We start from the raw sequence: 25,502 nt of genomic DNA on the forward strand, positions 1-25,502 counted from the left end.
GGAGAACTCTCAACTTGTACCCACATCCTAAGCATCACAGATGAGTCAGGCAATGACAATTACTCAGCTCTCCATACACACGGCTGATGTCTGGTGGTACTGTGGGAAAAAAGGACGATAAGTTGTTACCGTCCAATTGGACTGGGACTTGTGCTTTAGTCCAGTTGGCCGTTCCCTTCATCCTGGTATTCCGTAAGATACCTGAAAATACACACGGCTACCAAAACCGGAGAGATTTGACGTATCTTTTGATCCCAATATATATGTTAACTCTATAGGAGTTCCCGGGGGGGTGCCTAATGAATTTAAGGCCCGAAACCAAATAGCAGCTCGGTTTAAGTCAGCACTCTTCTGGTGGTCAACTATTAAGAATGTGGACTAGATTAACTACATCTATTATAATCAACAGAGATTCATAGATTATACTCGGGACATCCTCAAAGGGGTGGCTAGCCAATTAAATGCCACCAGCCAAATGGCCTGGGAAAACAGGCTTGTGCTAGACATGATACTAGCAGAAAAAGGGGGCATATGTGTTATGCTGGGTGGGAAATGTTGTACTTTCATTCCCAACAATACTGCCTCAGATGGGACCATCAGAAAAGCTTCACGAAGACCAACAACTCTGGCCAATGAACTGGCAGAAAATGCTGGAATTGATGACCCATTTATGGGTTGGCTAGAAGACTGGTTTGGAAAATGGAAAGACATGGTAGCCTCAATCCTTACATCTTTGGATTGTGGGATTCTGCCACATAATTGTGGCAGAAGTCTTAACAGCAGTGGGATTTTGTATTATCCCTTGTGTGGGGGGACTAGTACAGAGATTAAAACAGCTATTAATAAACAAATGCCCATGACTTAACCAGCAAAATAACCTGGTACTATTAGAAATGAAATTAAACTCACTCTCCTATGGAGAAAGTAAAAGACTTCTAGAGCAATTCGAGGACAAAAAGGATTTAGATGAAAATGAGACCGAAGGAAGTAAACAGAAAAGAGGAGGGAATTTGTGAGAAAATGTTTTAAATGATCTATTTTCAAGGCATGATAAATCTAAATACTGGCAACCAGACTGCGGATGTAACAAACTGCACGGCTCATGCACCTAGAAGGTCACAATGAGCAAACAGAATGTAGAGAAGGGGTCAGCCCATAAAAGCGAAGAAAGTTTCATTATTGGGAAATCGAAACTTAAGCGGGGAAGGGAAGATTATACCCTTATTAGGGGGATAATGAAACTTAGATGATGTCTGGGAAGATTGTAACCCTGTAATACTCGACCAATGAGGAACTAGGGGAGGGATTTGCATGCTAGGAGGTAAATTAACTGCTGTAACTGCCCTGGGTGTGCCTGCCTACTACACACCCCATCTTGCAAGACCGCCATTAAATGTCTCGCTTTTGCTGTTCTTTGTGTCTCCAAGTGCATTCTTCAGGTTCAGACGGGTGAATGTGTGTTTCCCACATTAAGTAACATGGTAAAAGGGACTGTGCAGATTTAACTAAAGTTATGGAGCTTAATATAGGGATATTATTCTGAATTATCCAGTAGTGCGTAATGTAATCACACGAATTCTTAAAAGCAAAGAGCTTTCTTTAGCTAGAATCAGGGAGATTAGAATAGTGAGGTGAAATGTGCCCTGCTGTTGCTGGAGGGGGCCACATGGACAGTATGAGAAGGAGTGTGGGCAGCCTCCAAGTGTAAACACTGGCTCCCAACTGCCAGCTGGCAAGGAAACAAGGACCTACATTCTACAACAGAAAGGAATTGAATTTAGCTGACAATTCTAATGACTTTGGAAGCAGGTTTCTCCCCAGGGCCTTCAGTAAGGAATGCAGTCCTGCCGAAGCCTTGATTTTGGCTCTGTGAGACACTGGGCAGAGCATCCAGCTGAGGCCCCTTGAACTCCTGACCTAGAGAAACTATGAGGTAATAATGTGTGTTATTTTAAGCGGCTAAATTTGTGGTAATTTGTTGTGGCAGCAATAGAAAACTAATCTATGATATAACCTTATAAAAAATTTAAAGCCCAATAAATTATAGCTGACCTAACATATGGCTCAAGATATGTAAAACATCTTCATTACAAATATCCAAAGTATGTCAAGAACAAAATTTCAAATTTCATTTCTTCATGAAAATCTCAATGTATCCCAAGAAATTTTTAATAAACTGAGTATAGGAAAAAAAAATGCTCCTTTTGCCTAGATTATCTAGGAGAATACCATGCTTTATCACATTAAGAAAATGTAGTCTTTTAAAAGGATTTAAATATAATGTTCATATTTAGAAACTACATTAGGCTACTTACTATTATAATATTCTTAACAGTAATTTCCCTTGGAAAAAATTTGCTGAGATTTCAAATGGAATGATAGATTGCAATGGATGAGTGGAATAAACTAGATCTTTTAAGCTTTCTGTATCTGAAGCACCTATCAAGAGTCAGTTATCTAGCTGTCAGAGTTCTGCCTATAATCTGTTTTTCAAATTGCTACTCTCAAAACTAAGCTACGATAATGTATGAAACATACTTTTTAAATTACTAATGCTATTTCTAAGTTTGTCATTTGATAATATACCTCCATATTTATAAATTAAAATTAATTTCAAGAGCAAATTAAGGTAATATATTAGTTTCCTGGGGCTTCTATAAGAAAATACCACAAACTGGGTGGCTTAAAACAACATAAATTTATTTTCTCACAGTTCTGGAGGCCAGAAGTCCAAAATTAAGATCTCAGCACAGCCTTGCTCCCTCCAAGGACTCTAGAGAAGAGTCCTTTCTTGCCTCACCCTAGCTTCTGGTGACTGCTGGCAATCCTTGGCATTGCTTGGTTTGTAGCTGCACTGCTTCAATCCCTGCCTTTGTCTTTGCCTGGACTTTTCCCCTGTGTCTTCTCCTCTTATAAGGACATCAGCTATTGAGTTTAGGGCCCACCCTAATCCAGTATGGCTTCATTTTAACTTCATTTCATCTGCAAAGACCCTATTTCCAAATAAGGTCACATTCACAGATACTAGGATTAGGATTTAAACATACCTGTTTGGAAGAAACAATTCAACCCACTAAAGGGACATTTTTAAATGTCTGGCATTTAGAGACCGTAAGGCCGATCCTTTCTCTTCCTCCTCAAATTCCTACGTAATTTGAAGACAAAGATGAAGACAAAGATGAAGACCTTTATGAAAACCCACTTCCACATAATTAATAGTAAATATATTCTTTCTTATGATTTTCTTAACAGTTTCTTTCTTTTTTTTTTGAGACAGAATCTTGCTCCATCGCCCAGGCTGGAGTGCAGTAGCGTGATCTCGGCTCACTGTAAGCTCTGCCCCCCAGGTTCACGCCATTCTCCTGCCTCAGCCTCCCGAATAGCTGGGACTACAGGCCGCCACTATGCCCAGTTAATTTTGGTATTTTTTTTTAGATGGGGTTTCACCGTGTTAGCCAGGATGGTCTCGATCTCCTGACCTTGTGATCCGCCTGCCTCGGACTCCCAAAGCGCTGGGATTACAGGCGTGAGCCACTGCACCTGGCCTAACAATTTCTTTTCTCTAGTTCACTTTAAGAATCTGGTTTATTATACATATAACATGCAAAATATGTGTTAATCAACTGTGATCGGTAAGGCTTCTAGTCAACAGCAGGCTATTAGTAGTTAAGTTTTAGAGAAGTCAAAAGTTACACGCAAATTTTCAAATACTTGGGGGTTGACTTGCCTCACCTCTGTGGTGTTTGAGGGTTAACTGTAATCATTTTTGAATGTAAGGACTCAAGTTATTCAAACTGAGAGCCATGTAGTTCCTGAAACACCCCTACCTTACTTGCAGTCTATCAGTCCCTCCTACACTCTCTCCTACACTCTCTTTCTTACCTATGCGGCCTAGAATATCTGAAGTCTTTTCATGAGTATCCTAAATTTTCCAGTATCATTTACGTGGGGGTAAAAGTAGATACGTGCCCTTGGTATACACTAGGATTGGTCCCAGGACTCCGTAGATCCCCAAATCATTTGATGCTCAAGCCTCTTATATAAAATGGTGCATACAGTATTTGCATATGACCTACACATATCCTCCCATAGACTTTAAATCATCTCTAGATTACTTTTATGACTAATACAATATAAATAGTTGTTATATTATTTTTAATTTGTATTATTTTTTACTGTTTTTATTTTTTCAAAAATTTTCAATCTGTAGTTGGCTGAATCTGAGGATGTGGAATCCACATATAAGGAGGGCTGGTTGTAATAAGGGGGGAAAGATGGTAATTTGAGAGAAGTCGTGCTTTAATTTTCTTGAAGTAGAAAACTGAGAGTAAGGGGAGATTGAAGGGGAGTGACAAGGGATATAAGAAGACTTAAGGAGGTTTAGATAATAATTAAGTTAATGAGAAAACTGACAAAGAAGACTAAGATTGATAGGCAGTTCTGAGAAACTGGTTGAGATTTGAGACCATGAATTTATAGGGACACCAATCTGCATAATGAGTGATTTTTCATTTTTTCCTGTAGCAATTATCAACTCAAATATAGAAGCTCTTTGGTTATTTCATTATAAATGCTTTATTTAGGCTATTTAATCCACTTTAATAGTTTTAACTATCATCTATAAATAGATGACTACATCAAGATCCAGATTCCGAAACTCAGCTGTGAATCAGACATTTCCTGGATGTGCCACAGACAGCATCATTCAACATGTCACAAACAGAACTCATCAACACAAGCATCATTCTAATCCTTATGATGCTTCAGAAAGAAAGAGGGGGCAGGAGCAAAAACAAGAGATGATGTCATTGAACATGGTGAAGAACCTCCAAAACTTTGCTCTTCCATAAAAGCAACAAGAACCTATGAGAAAAAAACTGTCACAAGCAACCATTTCAGATCCTGGCAATTAATCAAGGCTTGCAGCACTCCATGGAAGTGTTTATTCAAGAAAAATGGCTGAATTTCTGTAAGAACAGCAAACTTTGTGGTATTTTAACTCACTAGTCTCATTTTCCACTCCCCACCTCTGTGGCAGCCTTGAAAATAACAGCCTGAATTCTTGGCAACATCTGGCAGCCACCAGAGGGAGTGGAACACAGCTGAGGCTCTTTCAAAGCCTAATTCCCAAATAATCATTCCCTGAAGACTCCACTTATAAAACTGTCATATTTAATCTGACTCTGTGAAGTAGCCCCATATGAAATGCCTTCTCCCAGATGTAAGGCAGGGCATGTGTTTGTCTAAAACAATTAAAAGCAAGTATTTTAACTTCATGGATGCCCAAGACAGGGGATAATAATTGGGACAAACAATAGACTAACCAAAAGGCTTTAAAGGAAAAGCTAGCTGAGAGGAGCTAAGACATTCAGAAGAGCTTTAAAAACCTCTGACATATACATAGGAATCTAGAAGGTCACACATGTTTAGAAGGTCACACATGTTTAGGGCTGTGAGCCTGCTCAGAATAGCTTGAGAAGGCCCTAACTAATCTGTGCCTAATCCTGAGGCTCTAGGTAAGCAGAAAATGAAGGCTAAGGCAGAGATGTCAAATGACTGGCTGAGTGTTGAAGGCAAGCTGCAGCATGTACACAGAACCTTTCAGCGCAGGCTGAGAGACTCATTAGTTCCAAGGTGTTTAAAGAAAGAATATTTGAAAAATAGGTAAAAACTTCCCCAATTTGAAAAAAAAATAATAATAATAATCTGCATATCCAAGAAGCTCAATGAACTCCGAGTAGGTTAAATGCAGAGTCACATGGAGTCACATTATAATCAAACTGCTGAAAGACAAAGACAAAGAGAAAATCTAGAAAGCAGCAAGAGTAACTACATTTAGAGCCTTGGAAGACAATTAGCCTCTTGAGCCTTCAGCTTATTTATGAAATGATAGGGTTGCATAAAATAATTTTCAGGAGTCCCTTTGGCTCTAAATCCTATTATCCTTGGCAGAGTTAACAGAAGTGTTTGCCTGATACTGAGGCATGCACATGAGGCTTAACAGAAAACTGTTTTGAATTCTTAAAATACAAAATAGTAAATCTCTCTCCCTTTTTACACTGTAGTCTCTCAAAATGAGTTTGTTTCCACTTTTTTAACATTTATGTTTTAATTTATATACAGTAAAATTCATTTTTTTGGTATAGAGTTCTATGAGTTTTGACAAATGCATTCAGTCACATAATCGCCACCAAAATAAACACACAGAAGAGTTGCTATCACTTCCAAAAATTCCTTTGTAGTGTCTCTTTGGAGTTGAACTCTCCCTCCTCCTTGCTTATGCCCTAGAAAACACAAATCTGTTCTCTGTCCTTATAGTTTTGATTTTTCCAGAATATCATATAAATGATATCATATATTATGCAGTCTTTTGATTCTGAGATCTTCGACTTAGCATAATGCATCTGAGTTTCATCCATGTGGCTGTTTATTAATAATTCATTCCTTTATGTTGGGGAGTAGTACTCCAATGTATGGATATTTTTATCCATTCACCAGCTGAAGGACATTTGGGTTACTTCCAATTTTGAGTAATAAATAAATAAATCTGCCACACACACACACATGCACACTCATAGCTTTTTTGTGTGAACAAAAAAGTTCTTAGTTCTCTTCGGTAAATAGGAGTAGATTTGCTAGATCATATGGTAATTGTATGTTTATAAGAAAATGCCAAACTGGTTTCCAAAGGCAGTGTGTCATTTTGCATTCCCACTAGCAATATATGAGAATTCCAATTGCTCTGCATCCTCACCAGTACTTGCAGTTACCATGTTCTCATGGTTCTTGCTTTTGATTTTAGCCATTCTAATAGGTGTACAGTAGTATTTCATTATGGTTTTATTTTCCATTTCCCTAATAGATGATATCAGACATCTTTTCATGTGCTTTTCTGTCACATATATATATGTTCTCCGGTGAAGTGTCAAATCCTTTGCTCATTTTTAAAAAAAAAAGACTGTTAAATTTGTTTACACTGAGTTTAAAACTTCTTAAGGGGTTCAGCATAAAAGCACTTTGTCAGGTATGTGACTTTCAAACACACTTTCTCCCAGTCTGTATCTTGTGTTTTCATTCTCTTAACAGGATCCATCACAGAGCAAAAGTTTTTAGTTTTCATCAAGTCCTATTTACTGATTTTTCTTTTATGGATTACACTTTCAGAGTTGTGTTAAAGCACTCGTAGCCTATCTCAAGGTTGCAAAGATTTTGTCCTATATTTTATTCAAAAAGCTTTGTTGTTTTAGGTTTTGGATTTAAGTCTCTGAATCACTTGGAGTTAGTTTTTGTAAAAGACTTGAGATATGTAGGTTAAAGGTTTTGCATATGGCTAATTCTTCTATACAATTTATTGAAAAGACTACTTTTTCTTTACTCAACTGTTTTTGCACCGTGTGTGTGGAGGGGAATTTCTGGACTCTATATTCTGTCTTACTTATCCATGTGTCCTTCAAAACTACACAGTGTTGATTAGTGTAGCTTTACAGGAACACCTAAAATTATGCAGCGTAAATCAACCAATTATGTTATTTTTGAAATTGTTTTGGCTATTCTAATTGCTTTGCCTTTCATATAATTTTAGAATCAGCTTTGTTATCTACAAAAATGCTGCTGGAATTATGAGAAGGATTATACTGAATCTGCAGATATGTTTGGGGAGAAATTACATGGAAACAATATTGGGCCATCCAATCCTTGAATACAGTGTGTATCTCTGCATTAATGTAGTTCTTCATTGCATTCTTTCATCAATGTTTTAGTTTTTAGCTTACATGTCTTGCATATATTTTGTTAGATTTATGGCAAAATGTTTCACTGTTTTCATCATATTACAAATGGCACTGTTTTTATAAACTGCTTATATCCAGTTGTTCACTGCTAGGATGTAGAAGTACAATTCATTGTTGTACATTTATCTTGTATCTGGCAACCTTGCCAAACTCACTAGTTCAAAAAGCTTTTTGGTAGGCACCACGGATTTGCTATACAGACAACCTGGTGTCTGCAAATAAAGATAGTTTTATTTCTTCTATTAGAATCTGTAGGTCTTTTATGACATTTTCCTGCTTTACTGCACTGGGTAGAAATTCCAGTACTATGGTGAATAAGAATGGTAAAATCAGATGTCTTCACCTTGTTCCTGATTCCACAGGGAAACAATAGGTCCTTCATCATTAAGAATGATGTTAACTGCAGATTTTTAGCAAATGCCCTTTACCTGGTTAATGTTTCCTTCAACTCAGTTTGCTGAGAATTTTTACAGAAATACATGCAGAATTTTGCCAAATGTTTATTGTGTTTGCTGTCATGTGATTTTTTTTTCTTTTGTCATTATTAGTGAATTACATTGACTTTTTCAAATATTCAAACAGCTTTTCATTCTTGGAATAAACTGTACTACGTAACAATGCATTATCCTTTTTATATATTGATGGATTTGCTAGTATTTTGTTGAGAATTTTGACAACTAATGATATTGGTCTAAGTTTTTTTCTTTGGTATCATGATAATGTGAGCCTCATAGAATAAATTGAGAAGTGTTCCTTATTTTCTGAAAGAAGACTGTAGAATTTGGTATTATTTATTCCTTAAATGGTAGAATTTGTCAATGAAACCATACAGGCCCAGAGTTTTCTTTGTCAAAAGTTTAAAATTACAAATCCAATTTCTTTAACAGATATAGGAGCATTCATGCTATCTATCTCTTCTTGAGCCAGTGTTGGTAGCTTGCATCTTTCAAGGAGTTGTTCCATTTTATCTAAGTCCTCAAATTTAGGTTGTAGAGTTATGCATAGCATTCTTTTTATTTCTACTCTTTATTATTTCCCAACTTCTTATTTTGAATTTAATTGGCTCTTCATTTTCTAGTTTCCTAAGGTGGAAGTTTAGATTATTGACTGAGGACCTTTCCTTTTTACCAGTAAAAGCATTTAATGCTATGAATTTCCTCTAAGCACTGCTTTACCTGCATCCCACAAATTTTATGGTGTATTTTCATTTAATTGGAAATATTTTCTAATTTCCCTTGAAACTTTTTCTTGGCCCACGTGTTGTTTGATTTCTAGATATTTAGGGATTTCCTAGATATTTTTGTTATTTGATTTCTAGCTTAATGATGTGAGAACACACTTTGTATGATTTTTTTTTTTTTTTTTTCCAGATGGAATCTCACTGTCATCCAGGCTGGAGTGCAATGGTGCAATCTCAGCTCACTGCAACCTCCACCTCCAGGGTTCAAGCAATTCTCCTGTCTCAGCCTTCCAATTAGCTGGGACTACAAGGCATATGCCACCATGCCTGGCTAATTTTTGTATTTTTAGTAGAGATAGGGTTTCACCATGTTGGCCAGGCTGGTCTCAAACTCCTGATCTCAGGTGATCCACCTGCCTTGGCCTCCCAAAGTGCTGGGTTACAGGCATGAGCCACCATGCCAGTCTGATTCTTATTTTAAATTTGTTAAGGAGTGTTTCATGGTCCAGAATATGGTCTACCTCTGTGAATGTTCCATGTGCTCTTGAATAAAATACACATTCTGCTGGGATATTCTTTAAAGTGGAGTGTTATTCAGATACTCTCTTTATCCAGAGTATACAGTTGGACCCTTTTTAAAAAATGTCATTTGACAATATCTCCCTTTGGATTAGTATAATTTATACCACTTGCATTTAGTGTAATGATTGATTTGATTAGATTTTAAGTCTATCATCTTATCATCTGTTTTTAAATTGTCTGTTTTTCATGCTTCTGTTTTCCCTTTCCTCCATTTTTTTTAGATGACAGTCAACTACCCCTATCTGAAATGCTTGGGCCTATAAGTGTTTCAGATTTTGGATTTTTTTTTTCCAGATTTTTGAATATTTGCAGAATACATGCTGACTGAGCATCCTAAACTAAAAAACAACATACTCCAATGACTATTTCTTTTGAGCGTCCTGCTGGTGCTGAAAAAGTTTCAGATTTTGGAGCGCTGTGAATTAGAGATTATCAACCTATATTTGAATGTTGTTTAGTATTCTCATTTAATTTACAAAATTATTAAAGTATATAATAACTTATCAGTTCTATATATAGGAGACATTTAGGTGAGTATCTCCTCCCCACCCTCTCTGTAGTGGTTGGTATATAATATGTATCTAACTTTTCAAAATATACATAACAACTTCTATATTTTCAGAATAAAACAAAGCAGCTTTTTAACTATTGTCTTCCTTACCCTCCCTTTCTGTTATATTGACCATATGTATTACATCAACATACAATGACAATCTACCAGACAATGTTAATTTTTTTTTAACTGTAAATAGACATATGTTAAAGAATTTCAGCAGAGGAAAAACAGTCTGCTCTATTTACCCAGGTATTTAGCATTTCTTTTGGCAAGTGGCTGAGAAAACAGAAAAGACTATTTATTTTTATTTTGCCCTTCCTTCATTATTCAATTTCAAATTTCTCTCTGGTATAATTTATTTTTACCTTGAAGAACTTCCTTGGCATTTCTATTGGAGCAGATCTGATAGCAGCAAATTCTCATAGTTTTCCTTTGAAAGTATCTTTACTTTGCTCTTGTTACTATACTGTTTTGAGGATATTTTCCTTGGACATAAAATGGTGAGTTGACAGTTCTTTTCTTTCTCTGTCCTCAATAGTTTCTAAGAAGAAATCCGCCATAATTTGAATTTTTGTTCCCCTGTATATAATGTGTCCTTCTCTTCTGGCTTCTTTCAAGATTTTTTATCTTTGATTTATAGCAGATTGATTACAATATGATATGGTTTTCTTTCAGTTTCTGTTTGGGATTCAATGAACTTCTTGAATCTATTATACCTAACATGGGAAGTCCCAGCCATTATTCCTTCAAATTTTGTCTTACAGCAGTATTTTTCCTTTCCTTCTGGGAGCCCAATGACACAAATTTAAGACCTTTCATTATTCTCCCACAGATCCCTTCAATCCAGTTTTTTTCTGACTCCCCAATCTTCTTCAATTCTTCAGATTTTATAATTTCCAGTGGTCTATCTTCAATCTCACTGACTCTTTCCTCTATTATCTCCACTTAGCTACTGAGCATCTGATAAACTTATTTTTAATATTGTATTTTTCTAGTTCTAAAATTTCTATTTAGTTCTTTTTTATAGTTTTTATAGCAGATTTCTCTGCTAAAAACTTCTGCCTTTCCATTCATTTCAGTCACGCTTATCTTTAGTCCGTGGATCATGGCTATAAGAGCTGCTTTAAAGGTCTTATCTGATAATTCCGAAATCTAGATCATCTTGACATCTGTTATTTTCTCTCCTAATAAAAAGTCAGCTTTACATGGCTCATAGTATGTTGAGTAATTTTGGATTGTATCCTGGACATTTTGGACAATATATTGTAGAGATTTTAGGTCCTGTTAAAAGTTCTCTGGAGAATGTTTTTTGTTTTAGCAGGCACTCAACTCGTTTAGGTTTAGACTTAAACGAGTCCATCTTGCTCTATTTGAGCAGCAGTTCCAACATTAATTCACTTTTCAAAGGCTTTGTTATGCTTTTTGTCTCTGCTCAGCACATGCTGGGAATTGGATGGTGGTTTTTAAGATGTTTAGTTCTTGAGGCCTTTGCTGTGGTTCTTTGTGTCTGTGCTGTGCATGCAATGCTCAAGGCTGAGCCCAGCGCAAGGTTGAACCCAGGACTTCTTTTGATCTACACACAGAATTAGGAAGCATCTTTTGTATCGCTCTCAAAATTTCCCCTATGCCTTTCCAACCTCCAGTTGTCTCACCTTTTAGTTCCTCCGGCTAGAAAAGCCAAGTTACTGGGGGCTCCCATAATGTTCTGCACTTACACCACGACTGGGACCACCTTCAGAGCAGAAGTGGCAAGACAGAAAAATGATGTTGATTTACCTCAGATTTGTTGGAAAACAGACTCTATTTTCTAGTTCCCCTAGCCAGAGATATGGGTATTTTCTAGAGATTTTTTGGTGGCTGTGCTGCTACTATTTCAGTGTAATCTGCAAATGGAACTGGTTTTGGAGCAAAAGACCCCTTTTCTTGCTTTTCTGGTTAGATACAAGAGGTTTCTCTTAGATTGTTTGCTACCTGCACCTGCTATGCAGTGCCCACAGGGTTAAACTTGGGAGACAAAGGAGGGAAAAAGATCTCTATGAAATGAACACATATGATACACTGTTATTCAAATTCAAGTTTTGACTTCATTTCTCAATTGCCTGCTATAGTTTGCTTTTCACTGTCCTCATTTAGATACTTAAGAAAACAAATAAGTAAACTTGTCCAGAGTTTTTAGTGTAGTCAATGGAACAGACAAGTTGTAGATAACTTGGTCCATTCTGGCCAGCAGTGGACACAAAGGGCAACAGTTTTGACTGTTCCACATACTAATTAAAACATTTATATAAGAAAATTCTGGGGATGGGCACTGTGGCTCACACCTATAATCCCAGCACTTTGAGAGGCTGAGGTGGGAGGATCACTTGAGGATAGGAGTTTAAGACCAGCCTGGGGCTGGGCACGGTGGCTCACGCCTGTAATCCCAGCACTTTGGGAGGCCGAGGCAGGTGGATCACGAGGTCAGGAGATTGAGATCATCCAGGCTAACACAGTGAAACCCCGTCTCTACTAAAAATACAAAAAATTAGCCGGGTGTGGTGGCAGGCGCCTGTAGTCCCAGCTACTCGGGAGGCTGAGGCAGAAGAATGGCGTGAACCCAGGAGGCGGAGCTTGCAGTGAGCCGAGATCGCGCCACTGCACACTCCAGCCTGGGTGACAGAGCGAAACTCCGTCTCAAAAAAAGAAAAAGAAAAAAAAAAAAAAAGACCAGCCTGGGCAACATAGCAAAAACCCATCTTTCCAAAAATAAAAAATAAAAAATTAGCTGGGTGTAGTGGTGTGGGCCTGTAAGTCCCAGCTACTCAGGCGGCTGAGGTGGGAGGACTGCTTGAGCCCAGGAGGTCAAGGCTGCAGTGAGCTATGATCACATCACTGTGTTCTGGCCTGGGTGACAGAGTGATATGGTCTCAGCAACAACAACAACAAAATTCTGGAAGAAAACTTCAATGCAATTGATGGAGTTTTCTGTTTCATCTGTTTTGATCAAATATTCCTTATTTTGTTAAAAAAAATTGAAGTTTCATTCCCAAATGAATTTTACAGAATCTGTTTCATTTCCACTTAAGTTTATAATTATTGATACAATTATAAATACATTTAACTTTATATAAAATTGTATCTTGGCTGAAACACTAAGTCGTCATATATATAAAGAACCTATACTGCAGTTGCATAAGACTTTTTAGGGGCTCTTTTGAAAAGGATTTTTTCTTAGCTGGTGAAAAAGAATTTGAGGTATGGTTAAAGATGTAACCTCCCTATAACACTAGTTGCTAAAAATCATCCCTAGATTACCTTACTGCTAAGCGGATTATGAATGGCAAATAAAACAGTCCAGTAAGTAGGCAAAGTATCTACAATAAAATATTCACAAAGTACACTATATTAACACATGTAACATAAAGTGTGCATATCTATATGACATCCTTATTATAGACATTATCCATTTAGTTGTATCATTATAGTATTTCCAAGTTAACAGTATTTTTTTTTTTAAGAGACAGGGTCTTGTTATATTGCCCAGGCTGGAGTGCAGTGGCTATTCACGGGATCATAGGCACTATAGCCTCGAACTCCTAGCACAAGCAGTTCTCCCGCCTCAGCCTCCTGAATAGCTGGGACTATAGGTGTGCACCACTGCACCTGGCTAAATGTAACCCTTTAAAGTTTAAGAGAGCAGCATGATTACATCTGTTTATTTATTCACCCCACTGAGACACCCATTAAAATAATAGTAAAGGCATAAAAGGGTTAAATCTACAATAACCAAAAAAAAAAAGGAAAGGAAGTCCATCAGCAAAACAATGATTATATCAAATGTCTGCAAATTAGAATATAAATTATCAAGGAAGAGAATATGTTCTAGAAGACAGTCAATGTCTTCTGCTGGGAGGGAGACATGGAACATAAAACAAAATTAAAGTCCGTACACAGACTATAACTACTATCAAAAAATTGGGGCAAAATGTTAATGTTAAAGATTTGTATCTTAAAAAAACGTGGTTGCACAGCATATTATTATATTTTGGTAATTAGGCATCTTCCAGTGTAACACAGTGTCCCACCCAGTTGCCTAAAATAAAAGCCACTAGCTTGGCAGAGGCAGTGGCTCACACCTATAATCCCAACACTCTGGGAGGCTGAGGAGGATGGATTGCTTGAGCTCAGGAGTTCAAGACCAGCCTGGGCAACACTGAGAAAATCTGTCTCTGCAAAAAATAGAAAAATTAGCCAGGTGTGGTGGCATGCACCTGTGGTCCCAGCTACTCGGGAGGCTGAGGTGTGGGGATCACCTGAGCCTGGGAGGTAGAGGAGGTTGCAGTGAGCTGTGATCGTGCCAGTGAACTCCAGCTCGGGTGACAGACAGAGACCCTGTCTCAAAAAAAAACAAAACAAAACACCACTAGCTCATAAAGTTTTCAAAATCTTTCACTTAAGATTTCATCAAATCACCACCATGACCACCGCCACCACCACCACCACCACCATCATCATCATCATCAACTTGAACAAAAACCAAGAATCATTGGACACTTCAGGAATGTCTACAACACTGGAAAAAGCAAGATACAGACAAAAAAATCATCCTGGAGGAAACATAAAATTCTAGATTAAAAAACTGAGATAATTTCAGCAAGCATCTGCATCCATACAATGAGAACAAAATGCAGTAAAACAAAACAAAACAAAACCCACCAACAATGATGAAATGCACTATTGGAAATTAAAATGCAATTCAATAGAAATATCTGAAAGTAAAGTTTAAAAATTTCATGGAAAATAAAATGGTAAAGAGACAAAAGATATAAGAGAAAAACTGTAAAACCAAAAAAAAAAAAATCAACCTAGAGATTCCAAAATATGTCTACTAAGAGCCCAGAGAGACAGAGAGAGAGAGAGAAAGAGAGAGAGAGAGGGAGAGAGGTGACCCAGAGTACAACTCATTAGCACAACAAATAAAAATCTATTCTTAGATACAGCATCATGAAATTAGCAGAACACCACAGATTAAAAGGCGCCCTTAGAGTTAAAAACAAAACAGGGGCACTTCAAGAAGACACAGGAACTAATGTGAAAGACCTTCCAATGGCCAAAGGTGAAACAATTTGAGCAAGAAAATGGTAGTATTGAATTGTAACCCAAAGAACAAAAGAACTACTCATGAGACCAATGTAAATAAATGATTGCATAAATAATTGGAGACGAAAGTATAAGTGGTACAAAGAACAAGGAAAATTAAAAATGATCTTTCAAACATCACAGTAATAACTGCTGCAGGCAAGATCCACTGAGGAATGCTAAAAGTGAAGCTTTAGTATTTTATTTGTAAAAAAGCCCCCCAAACTCCTCTAAAATAGTAATTATTGTGGTGGTTTTAACATATGTCCACAAATTCTTCGATACTTCTCCCTTCAGGAGGTGAAGCTTAATTCTCTTCCCCCTGAATGTGGACTGAACTTAGTGACTTGCTTCTAACAAACAATATGGAAAGAGAGAAACTGTAACTTTACAGTGAAGAAATGTGGCACACCCTACATTAACCAGTGCATCAGGGTTAACATCACCAATAATGAGATAATCACATTACATACTTCCTCTTATATGATATGAGAAAGACACTAATGTGCTATTCTTCTCATGACAATTCACAACCTTAGTCTAATCATTAGAAAACATTAGACAGACCCAAATTGAGAGACATTCTAAAAACACCAAAACCCACTTTCAAATGTGTCCAGGTGATAAAAGACAAGGAAAGGACTAGGAAAAGTCACAGATTACAGGAGACTAAGGAAACATGACAAATAAATGCAGTGTGTTATTCCAGACTGAATCCTGGAAAAGAAAAGGTATACTGGTGGAAAGTGTAATTAATAGTATTGCAACAATGTTAATTTCTTAATTCTCATAAGGTACTGTGGTTATACAAGAAGTTTACATTAAGGGAAGCTTGGTGAATGGTATGAGAACTCTATGCTAGTTTTGCAACTCTTCTCTAAGTGTAAAATTATTTCAAAAGAAAAATAAAGTTGCAGGGGAGAAATCAGGTCACCTACAGAAGAAAAAAGAAAATAAGAAAAAATAACAAACCTCTTGTTGACAAAACAGATGAAAGAAAACAATAGAGCTGTGCCAATGTTTTAAGAGAATGTAATTTTCAATCTAGAATACTGTATTAGCCAAACAACCAAATTAAGTAGAAAGAGAAAATAATTCTTTAGACAAATTTACTTCCCCATGCTTTTCATTAGGAAGCATTTCAGCACGTTTTCCAGCAACGAAGAGAGTAGACCAAGAAAAATGAAAACATGAGATCTTGAGAACCAATATGAGATCTAAACGAACAGAGAAGGGAAGAAAAATCTCAAGATAATACCCCTGGAACAGGTCTACAGAAGAAACTGTTCATGTTCATTAGAAAGATGGAAGGCTCCAGAAAAAAGGAAAATGTGAATGGAATTCACATTGCTCTTAAAAACTTGAAATACAGATTATTTCAGGTAAAGTCAAACAATACAAGAAAAAAGAAAAGGCATTGTCTAACTTTATTGGAAATAGAGTGGTGAGTTAAGAGAGAATGGCCTGCATACAGTTTTTCAAAAGAATCTTAATGTCTTCAGATGGTGCAAAGTGAAGTAAATCCTTAATTCTAAATGCAAGAACTCAATAGATAGTATAAAATATTGATAGATCAATAGATAACAGTGTGTAAGTATATGATTTAGATACATGACAGTCATCCTAGAAAGAACAAAGATGCAAAAATAGTTAAAATAGTTAGCTATGATTTTCTCTGGACAGCAGGACAGGGGTGGGGCAAAGAACCTCCTTATTACAGTAAACTTTTCTGTGATTTCATTTTTAAATACCATATGCATGTATTGTTTTGAAAACCTTTACAAATTTTTTTAAAAAGCAAACAGATCACTATTTTCAGCAGCGAATACAAATCAACTCCATTCATTCATAGCCAAGTCAATAAGTTTCTATTCGTAGTAGTGGTTAGACATCAAATAAAGCACAGTTGTTGCTATGAATGGTTAAGGCTTTCAACTTAACATATTAAATGCTTAATCAATACTTATTTCAAAATATATTTTTTCATATTCTTTTAGACAAATTTAACAAACAGGAGTTACTCTGTTAAATCTTTAAAAGTAACAATTTTAAGTATACTGATATTAAACTTAACATTTTTTAGTGTCAACCTGTTTTAATTAAACAATTTTATGTATGATATATTTAAGATGTTTGAACCACTGAAAGTAAGCTTAAAGTATATTGGATTATGAATTGTCAATCCAGTAGATAATAATGGTGTGAATCTTTTTTTAAAGATATGCCCCAAATCATAATATTTGGTTTTGAAGTATATGTATATATAAATTATTGAATAAATTTGTGTATCTCAAGTGTGTGGATGTGTAAGAAAGAGGGACTTTACCAACTCATCATTTCTCAGACAAAATGAAGCAATCATAATGTGAGGTTCCAAATCAAACAAAGTAGCAAATTTTCTTGGCTTCCCTAACTTATCCCACTGCTAATCCAGGATGGAAACACTGCAACCTTTCATACAGACCTAAATAGTAGAGTATTTTTCTAAAACAGATATCAACAATTGGTATGGGATTAACTTTTAATCAATCATATTTGTCAACGTCAATGGTGTGTATACTATACAGAAAGATTTCAAATTATCTTTTTTAAAATTAAAATTCATAGCTTTACTATAATGCTAACTTTTTCAGGGATTGCGACGCTATACTAACACAGGGTGAGCATCCCTAATACAAAAATCTAAAATCCAAATTGCTCCAAAATCTGAAACTTTTTGAGTGTTGACATGATCTCACAAGTAGAAAATTCCACACATAAGTACTTAACACAAACTTTGTTTCACACATAAAATTATTAAAAATATTGTATAAGATTACCTTCAGTCTTTACGTATAAGGTATATATGAAACAAAAATGAATCCCCAAAGTATTGCATTGTGCACATGCAAAATCTGAAAAAATCCGAAATCTAGAACATCTCTAGTCCCAAGCATTTCAGATAAGGGGTACTCAATCTGTACTCATTTGTATTACTACTTTATGTGTATATCAAATTAAATAACTTTATATTTACCATTTTTAACAGATTTCATAATTTTTTCTTTTCTGATACTTTCTAATCTTAAAATGGAGCTAATTTCTATGCCAGTGTTGCTGCTGTTAGAATCAAATGAAGTAATATATTCCAAATATCTGACTATAATATAGCAGCTGATTTAGAAATGTCGGTTTTATTTCTCCCTTTGTCCCACATGTATCTTGGTACAGGTTTAAAGTATAAAGTATAATTCAATAATTTATTGAAATTAATTTATTCAATAATGAAATACTGAGTCCCAAATTCTAAATATTCTGAAAAGGGTAGGTGTTCTGGGCAAAAAAAGAAAAAAAAATAAAGAAAGAAAGAAGGAAAATTGCCCAATCAGAAGTCAAGACTTAATATAAAACCACAGTCATTAATATAGTAAGAGCATTGGTGTAGGAACTGGCAAATAGATAAAAACTTCAAAACAGAGAAACCAGAAATTGAACCACACTTAAAGGAGACATTATGTAAAAGAGGACAAACAATAGAGACAGAATGGGCTGTTTAAGAAATGGCTTTCCATATGGAAGAAAAATAAAATTATATCCTCATTTCATTCCATCAACAAAAAGAATCTTCAGCTGATGAAAGATCAAACTTACAAAAACAAAACTTTAAAGCTATTAGAAGAAATTGTTTTTTAAGACTTTAGAACCTTGGGACAGAAGAAAAATTTATAAACAAAAAGCAAAAGACAAAATAAAATATTTATATTTGACTAAATAAAAATATGACTTCCATATGACAAAAGGTACGACAAAAATAAAAGACTAGCAATAGTCCTTTATTGAAAGAGAAAAGTATAACATATAAATCACATAAATAAGCAAAACTTCTGAAAGAAAAAATGAGAACCAGAATTAAAAAACAAAGCCATAAATGACTAATACACATATGAAAGATGCTTAATCTCATGGATAACCATGAAAAACACAAATTTTTAAAATGAGAAACAATTTTAGATGGAAAAAAACTTCCAAGGCCTGATACTACTGGGTATTGGTGAGCACAAAGTGGAAACTATCAATCACTGCTAGTTAAACAGCCACTGTAGAGACTCTTTAGCTATTACCTAGCAAAACCAAACATACCCATTCTCTATGATCCAATAATTCCACTTCTCACACATGTTCTCATCAACTAAGTTTGTGATAGCACACACACACACACAAACCCTAGCAATAACCTCAAACAGTATGGGAATGAATTAATATAGTGTGGTAGACTCATGTGATAAAATATTATATAGCAGTTCAAGGAAATTCATATATGCAAATATACATATATGTACAAACAGATCTCAAAACAAGTGAAATTTATAATTCTGCAACATTGTAACATTTCATAATATATACAAAACATTTTTTATGTAGATCCATTAATCATATATGTAAGAGTATTAAAAGTGTACATGAAACTTAGACATATTATAGTAGCTGCAGTCTTTGAAAGGTGAAAGGATAAAGATGATGTTCACTTTATAATTGCTTTGCTGTATTTAAAAAAAAAAAGCAGAAAATATAATATTAACAACTGCCCATTCTGAGTGAGGGTTGTTAGATGTTTATTATACTATTCTTGATACTTTGGTGAATTTTCTGGACTTGTTAAAAAAAAAAAAAACTAAAACACACTAATGAAAGTCCCCATTAAGATCATAATTCAACTCTCTTTTCACCTATTTAAACGCTTATGAAAAATAACGTATGATTTCAACATACTAAGAATACAATATAAACAAATGGAATAAATTCCCGGTCTCATAAATATGCTGATAAAGTTTACCAAAAGTAGAATAAAATGTATCTCAGAAATGAGGTTAAAAATGTTCATCTTAAACATCTTCCATATAATTGCTAAAGTAAATGCCTTCTCCATCATTTGCATATTTCCAATTTGATAGCTAAACTATCACTAAAATTTTCATGTAAAAATTGAAGAAGTAAGTAAAAAGTACAAATCCTAAAATAAACCAACTAACCTGTATGGGTTCTTCTATGTCTCTGGAGCTCATCACTCCGTGTGAATCTTTTGCCACAAAACATCCAGTTGCATATAAAAGGTCTTTCTCCAGTATGCCAGCGAAGATGTGCTCGTAAATGAGATGTTTTGCCATAAACTTTACCACATCCTTCAATATGACAGATATGCTGCTTCTTTTTTCCTGGTTCATTACTGCCTCTAGCAAAAACAAAAACCGAACATTAATTACACTGCCAAATAGTAGGCTTACAATTATAGAAAAATTAAAAAGAATCAAGGTAATTAAATGATGCTTCTCTGAATAGGTTTGTTTGATCATGATGCCATAACTGTAGTTAAAATCAGAAAATTTTCAGTTAAAGAAAAAATAAAACAGGTCTGTGTACCAAATTGCTATGAAAATGTGTTAATCTTGAGTTTATGCTCTATTATGGACTCATGTTCCTGGTCATAGTGGGCTCTTTCCTTGGGAAAAAAATTTCTCTAAGCCTTTCAAAGCACTTGAAACTTCTCTAAAATTTCAAAAGGATGGCTAAATCCAGTTAAAAGTGTAAGATGCAGAGTTTCGTTTCTAGCAGGACAGTGTGAGGAGTTCCATGGATCTGTTTCCCAGTGAAAATTATAAAAAAGCAAAAAATACCATTTAAAGTCTCTGGAAATGGTCCTAAAAGCAAATAACAGCAAATAAAGAAACATTTATTCAAGAAAATCTCACAGAAATTGGTAAGAACAGTAAGAGTCTGTGGTATCTGAACCAAGACTCTCTCTCTTTCCCTACTTCCTCCCATCTCCACACAGGAACATTAGAGACTGGTGCAGACAAGAATATGATTCCTACTCTTCCCACCTCCCAGTCAGAGGGCTATGGCCCCAGGAGGGGCAAGATGTCTGCATTTCTTATCTTACCCCTGGTTGCCTGTTGCTAAGTTCCAGGCAAGTGTAGCAGAACCCAGTCCTTAGCCCTGGGACACAGGCTCTACCTTGGATGTGGCATGATGAAAATACTGGGGTCCAGGTTGCCCTCGACCTGGCCCATTCATAGTTCATAAAGTCAAAGTTCTAAGCTGGCAGAGTCCAGTTGAGAAGACCTGAGGCTATTGCTGCCCCTGCAACCAGGCACTCAGCTCTTAAAGCAGGGTTGTCACTCAGAAAGAAAGCCACTGTCTCAACCCCCAGCTCAAGAGCCGTAACTCAGAAACACACCATAAAACAAAGAGCTCCAAATCTCTTCCCAAAGGAATTGACTTCATTTGCCAGACAATGTGAAGAAGTTCAAGCCTAAGGGTACTCTCAAAAAAAGTAGAGATTGTTTCAAAAGGCAGCTAATAGGGAGAAGACTAACAGATTCACTGGAAATAAAGGCTTAACTACAGGTTGGCTAGTTTGCCAGAAAGAAGTGAGCAAAGAGGCTGTGAAGAACCTTCTTAGGGTCAGAATAAATGTCAAACATTGACATTCTTGGGAAAAGTAAACAAAACTAACAAACCTTTAGCTAGACTGACCAAGAAAGTAAGACTCAAATTATTAGAATCAGAAATCAAAGAGGAGATATCACTACCAACCTTATAGAAACAAAAAGGATTACAAAGGAATACCATGAACAATTCTATGGCAATTACTTGGGTAACTCAGAGGAGATGGACAAATTCCTAGAAAAATACGGACCAAAATACTAAAACTGACTCAAGAACAAATAATCAATCAGAATACACCTACAACAAGCAACTAGATTGAATTAGTAATTAAAACTACCCATAAGAAAAGCCCAAGAACAGACAGCTTCACTGGTAAATTCCACAAAACATTTAAAGAATTAATACCAGTTTGAAGGGAATACTTTCCAATTCATTCTATGAGGCCAGTATTATCATTACCAAAATCAGATAAAAACATCACAAAAAGAAAACCACAGACATATCTGTTATGAATATGGATGCAAAAATCCTCAACAAAATACAAGCACACTGTCAACATTGTACCAGAGGTTCCAGGCAGAGAAACTAAGTAAGAAAAAGAAACAGAACTCCTGCAGAGTAGAAAGGAAAAAGTAAAAACTATCTCTGTTCACAGATTCCATGACCTTATACACAGAAATCCTAAAGACTCCACTAAAAAAACAAACAAACAAACAAAAAAACTGTTTTAACTAATCAAAAAGTTCAGCAAAAGTTGCAGGATAAAAGATTAATACATTAAAAAATGTATTTCTAAATACTTGTAATGAACAATCAAGAAAACAGTTCAACTTATAATAGCATCAGAAATAAAATTGGAATTTAACAAAAGTACAAAATGTATACTCTGAAAACTATAAAACATTGATGAAAGAAGTTAAAAATTAAATAACCAGAAATACTTCCCATGTGCATGGACCAAAAGATGTAACATTGTTAAGCTGGCAACCGTCCCCAAAGTGATCTACGGATTCAATGCAATTTCCATCAGAATACCATCTGGTTTCTTTATAGAAACTGACAAACTGATTCTAAAATTCACATGGAATTGCAAGTGTCCCTAAAGAGTCAGTATAATTTTGAAGAATAACAAAGCTGCAGGACTCACATTTCTCGATTTCAAAAGTTATCACAAATCCAAAGTACTCAAGACAGTGTGGACTGACATAAAGACAGACATACAGATCAATGGAATAGAACTGAAAGTCCAGAAATAAATCCATGTTCTATGGTCAACTAATTTTGACATGCGTGCCAAGAACATTCAATGGAGAAAGGACAGTCTTTTCAACAACTGGTGCTTAATGAACCCTTACCTAACACCATATATAAAAATTAACTCCAAATTAATCAAAGACCTAAATGTAAGAGTAAAAACTATAAAATTATCTTCAAAAAAAAAAAAAAACAAACTAGGAATCTTAATGACTTCGGATTTGGCAATGAATTCTTAGATACAATACCAAAAGCAGAAGCAATAAAGGAAAATAGAAAACTCTAGACTTCAAAATTAAAACTTTGGTGCAAAGGCACTATCAATAAAGTATACAGACAATTCACACAATGGGAGACAATATTTTTCTTTTTTCTTTCTTTCTTTTTTTTTTTTGTTGAGATGGAGTTTCACTCTTTCACCCAGGCTGGAGTGCAGTGGCGCGATCTCGGCTCACTGCAAACTCCGCCTCCTGGGTTCAAGCAATTCTCCTCCCTCAGCCTCCCGAGTTGCTGGGATTACAGGCATGCACAACCATACTTGGCTAATTTTGTATTTTTAGTAGAGACAGGGTTTCTCCATGCCGGTCAGGCTGGTCTCGAACTCCTGACCTCAGGTGATCCACCTGCCTTGGCCCCCCAAAGTGCTGGGATTACAGGCGTGAGCCACTGCACCCAGCCAGGAGACAATATTTTCAAATCGTATATCTGATAAGGAATTTGTATCTAGAATATATAAAGAGACAATTCCATAATGAAAAATAAATAATATAATTTAAAATGGGCAAAAGATCCAAATAAATATTTCTCCAAAGATACAAACATGGCCAATAAGAACAAGAAAAGATGCTCAATATCATTAGTATCAGTCAAAACAAAACCGCAGTGAGATATCACTTCAAACCCACTAGGATAGCTTTAATCATAAAGTCAGATAATGACAAGTACTGGCAATGAATGATCTAGACAGACTGGAACCTTCATACCCTATTGATGGAAATGTTAAATGGTACAGCCATTTTGGAAAACAGTCGGTAAGTTCCTCAAATGGTTAAACATAGAGTTACAATATGACCCAGAAATTCCATTTCTAGGTAATTTCATATAAATACAAGAGAAATGAAAACATATGTCCACACAAACACTTCTACACAAATGTTTACTGCAGTATTATTCATAACGACCAGTGGGTGGATAAAACCAAATGTCCTTCAACTGACAAGATAAACAAAAATATTGTATATCCATACAGAATATTATTTGTCCCTAAAAAGGAATGAAGTATTGATCATACTGTAATACGGCTGAACCTTGAAAACATTATGTTAAAAGAAACCAGTCACAAAAGACCATGATTTCATTTATATGAATTGTCCAGAAAAGGCAAATCTACAAAGACAGGAATTAGTTGTCTAGGATGGGAGGGTTGGGATAGGGGGTGATGCTTAAAAAAGATATAGAATTTATTCTGGGGATGATGAAAACACTCTAAAATTGATTGTAGTCATGTTTGCACAGCTCTGAATATATTAAAAACCACTGAATTGTACACTTTAAATGGGTGAACTGTATGGTGCATGAATGAGTTTTATATCAATAAAGTTACGTAAAAATTTTATGAAAAAGAAAAAAATGGGCCGGGCACGGTGGCTCACACCTGTAATCCCAGCACTTTGGGGGCTGAGGTGGGCGGATCACCTGAGGTCAGGAGTTCGAGACCAGCCTGGCCCACATAGTGAAACCCCGTCTCTACTAAAAATACAAAAATTAGCCGGGTGTGGTGGCGGGCACCTATAACTAATCCCAGCTACTCAGAAGGCTGAGGCAGGAGAATCGCTTGAACCCGGGAGGCAGAGGTTGCAGTGAGCTGAGATTGCACCACTGCACTCCAGCCTAGGTGGCAGAGTGACACTCCATCTTGTTGGGGTGGGGGAGGGGCAGGGAAGAAAGAAAAAATATTTTTTAAAAGTGAAAGGAACAAGGCGGAGGACCACTCAAATTTCATTCCTAAAATAGCCCAACTTAATTCCCTTTCTAATATTATATATCAACTTCTAGGCTACAAAGGTAATGAGGTTCTAGTGACCATCATTCCCAGCCAATTACTTGGTTTTAACTCCTGTTTTATGCCTTCCAAATAAACACAGTTGAAAAATAGAGCATTTACCTTCCTTCTCCTTCCCTACAATTAGGACAGGAACAGGCAACTCTTCGAAGCCTCTTGCCAGGTTGTACCTCTTGATCAGAAGTTTGCTGGCCTTGCTGCAAATGCACTTGTGTGAGTTGGTCAGGACTAACAGCACCTATCGTGGCATTAGCAATTCCTCCAACTGCTACAGTTACAGGAGCTATAGTAGCTTGCTGGACTTTTACTCCATCTTGTCCTTGCTGCTGACCTAAAAAGGAAGAAAAATAAAGAAGTATTGTATTGTTTTCTACACCTAAAGATAGGATTAAAAAAAAATTCCATGTGCATAATAAATTTTTTCTAACAGTCTGTGTAAAGTACAAAAACTAAGGGGTTAATGGTTTATACTATGTCAATCCTTCTAAAATACAGTATTCTTACTTTAGTGGCTCAGGTTGCCTATGTATCTAG

General features: G+C 35.9%; 1 protein-coding gene across 1 annotated transcript in view; it reads right to left on the minus strand.

Annotated features, from left to right (window-relative positions):
* Positions 1-25,502, minus strand: part of SP4 (Sp4 transcription factor) — an 86,658-nt gene that overhangs the window by 12,387 nt on the left and 48,769 nt on the right. The window contains exons 4-5 of the mRNA XM_002818162.5: positions 25,071-25,299; positions 20,236-20,435 (exon numbers count right to left, since the gene is read on the minus strand). Coding sequence (XP_002818208.1) covers positions 20,236-20,435; positions 25,071-25,299 — 429 coding nt within the window. The remainder of the gene's footprint in view (positions 1-20,235; positions 20,436-25,070; positions 25,300-25,502) is intronic.

This window comes from Pongo abelii, chromosome 6 (genome assembly GCF_028885655.2).
Source record: "Pongo abelii isolate AG06213 chromosome 6, NHGRI_mPonAbe1-v2.0_pri, whole genome shotgun sequence".
NCBI lineage: Eukaryota > Metazoa > Chordata > Mammalia > Primates > Hominidae > Pongo > Pongo abelii.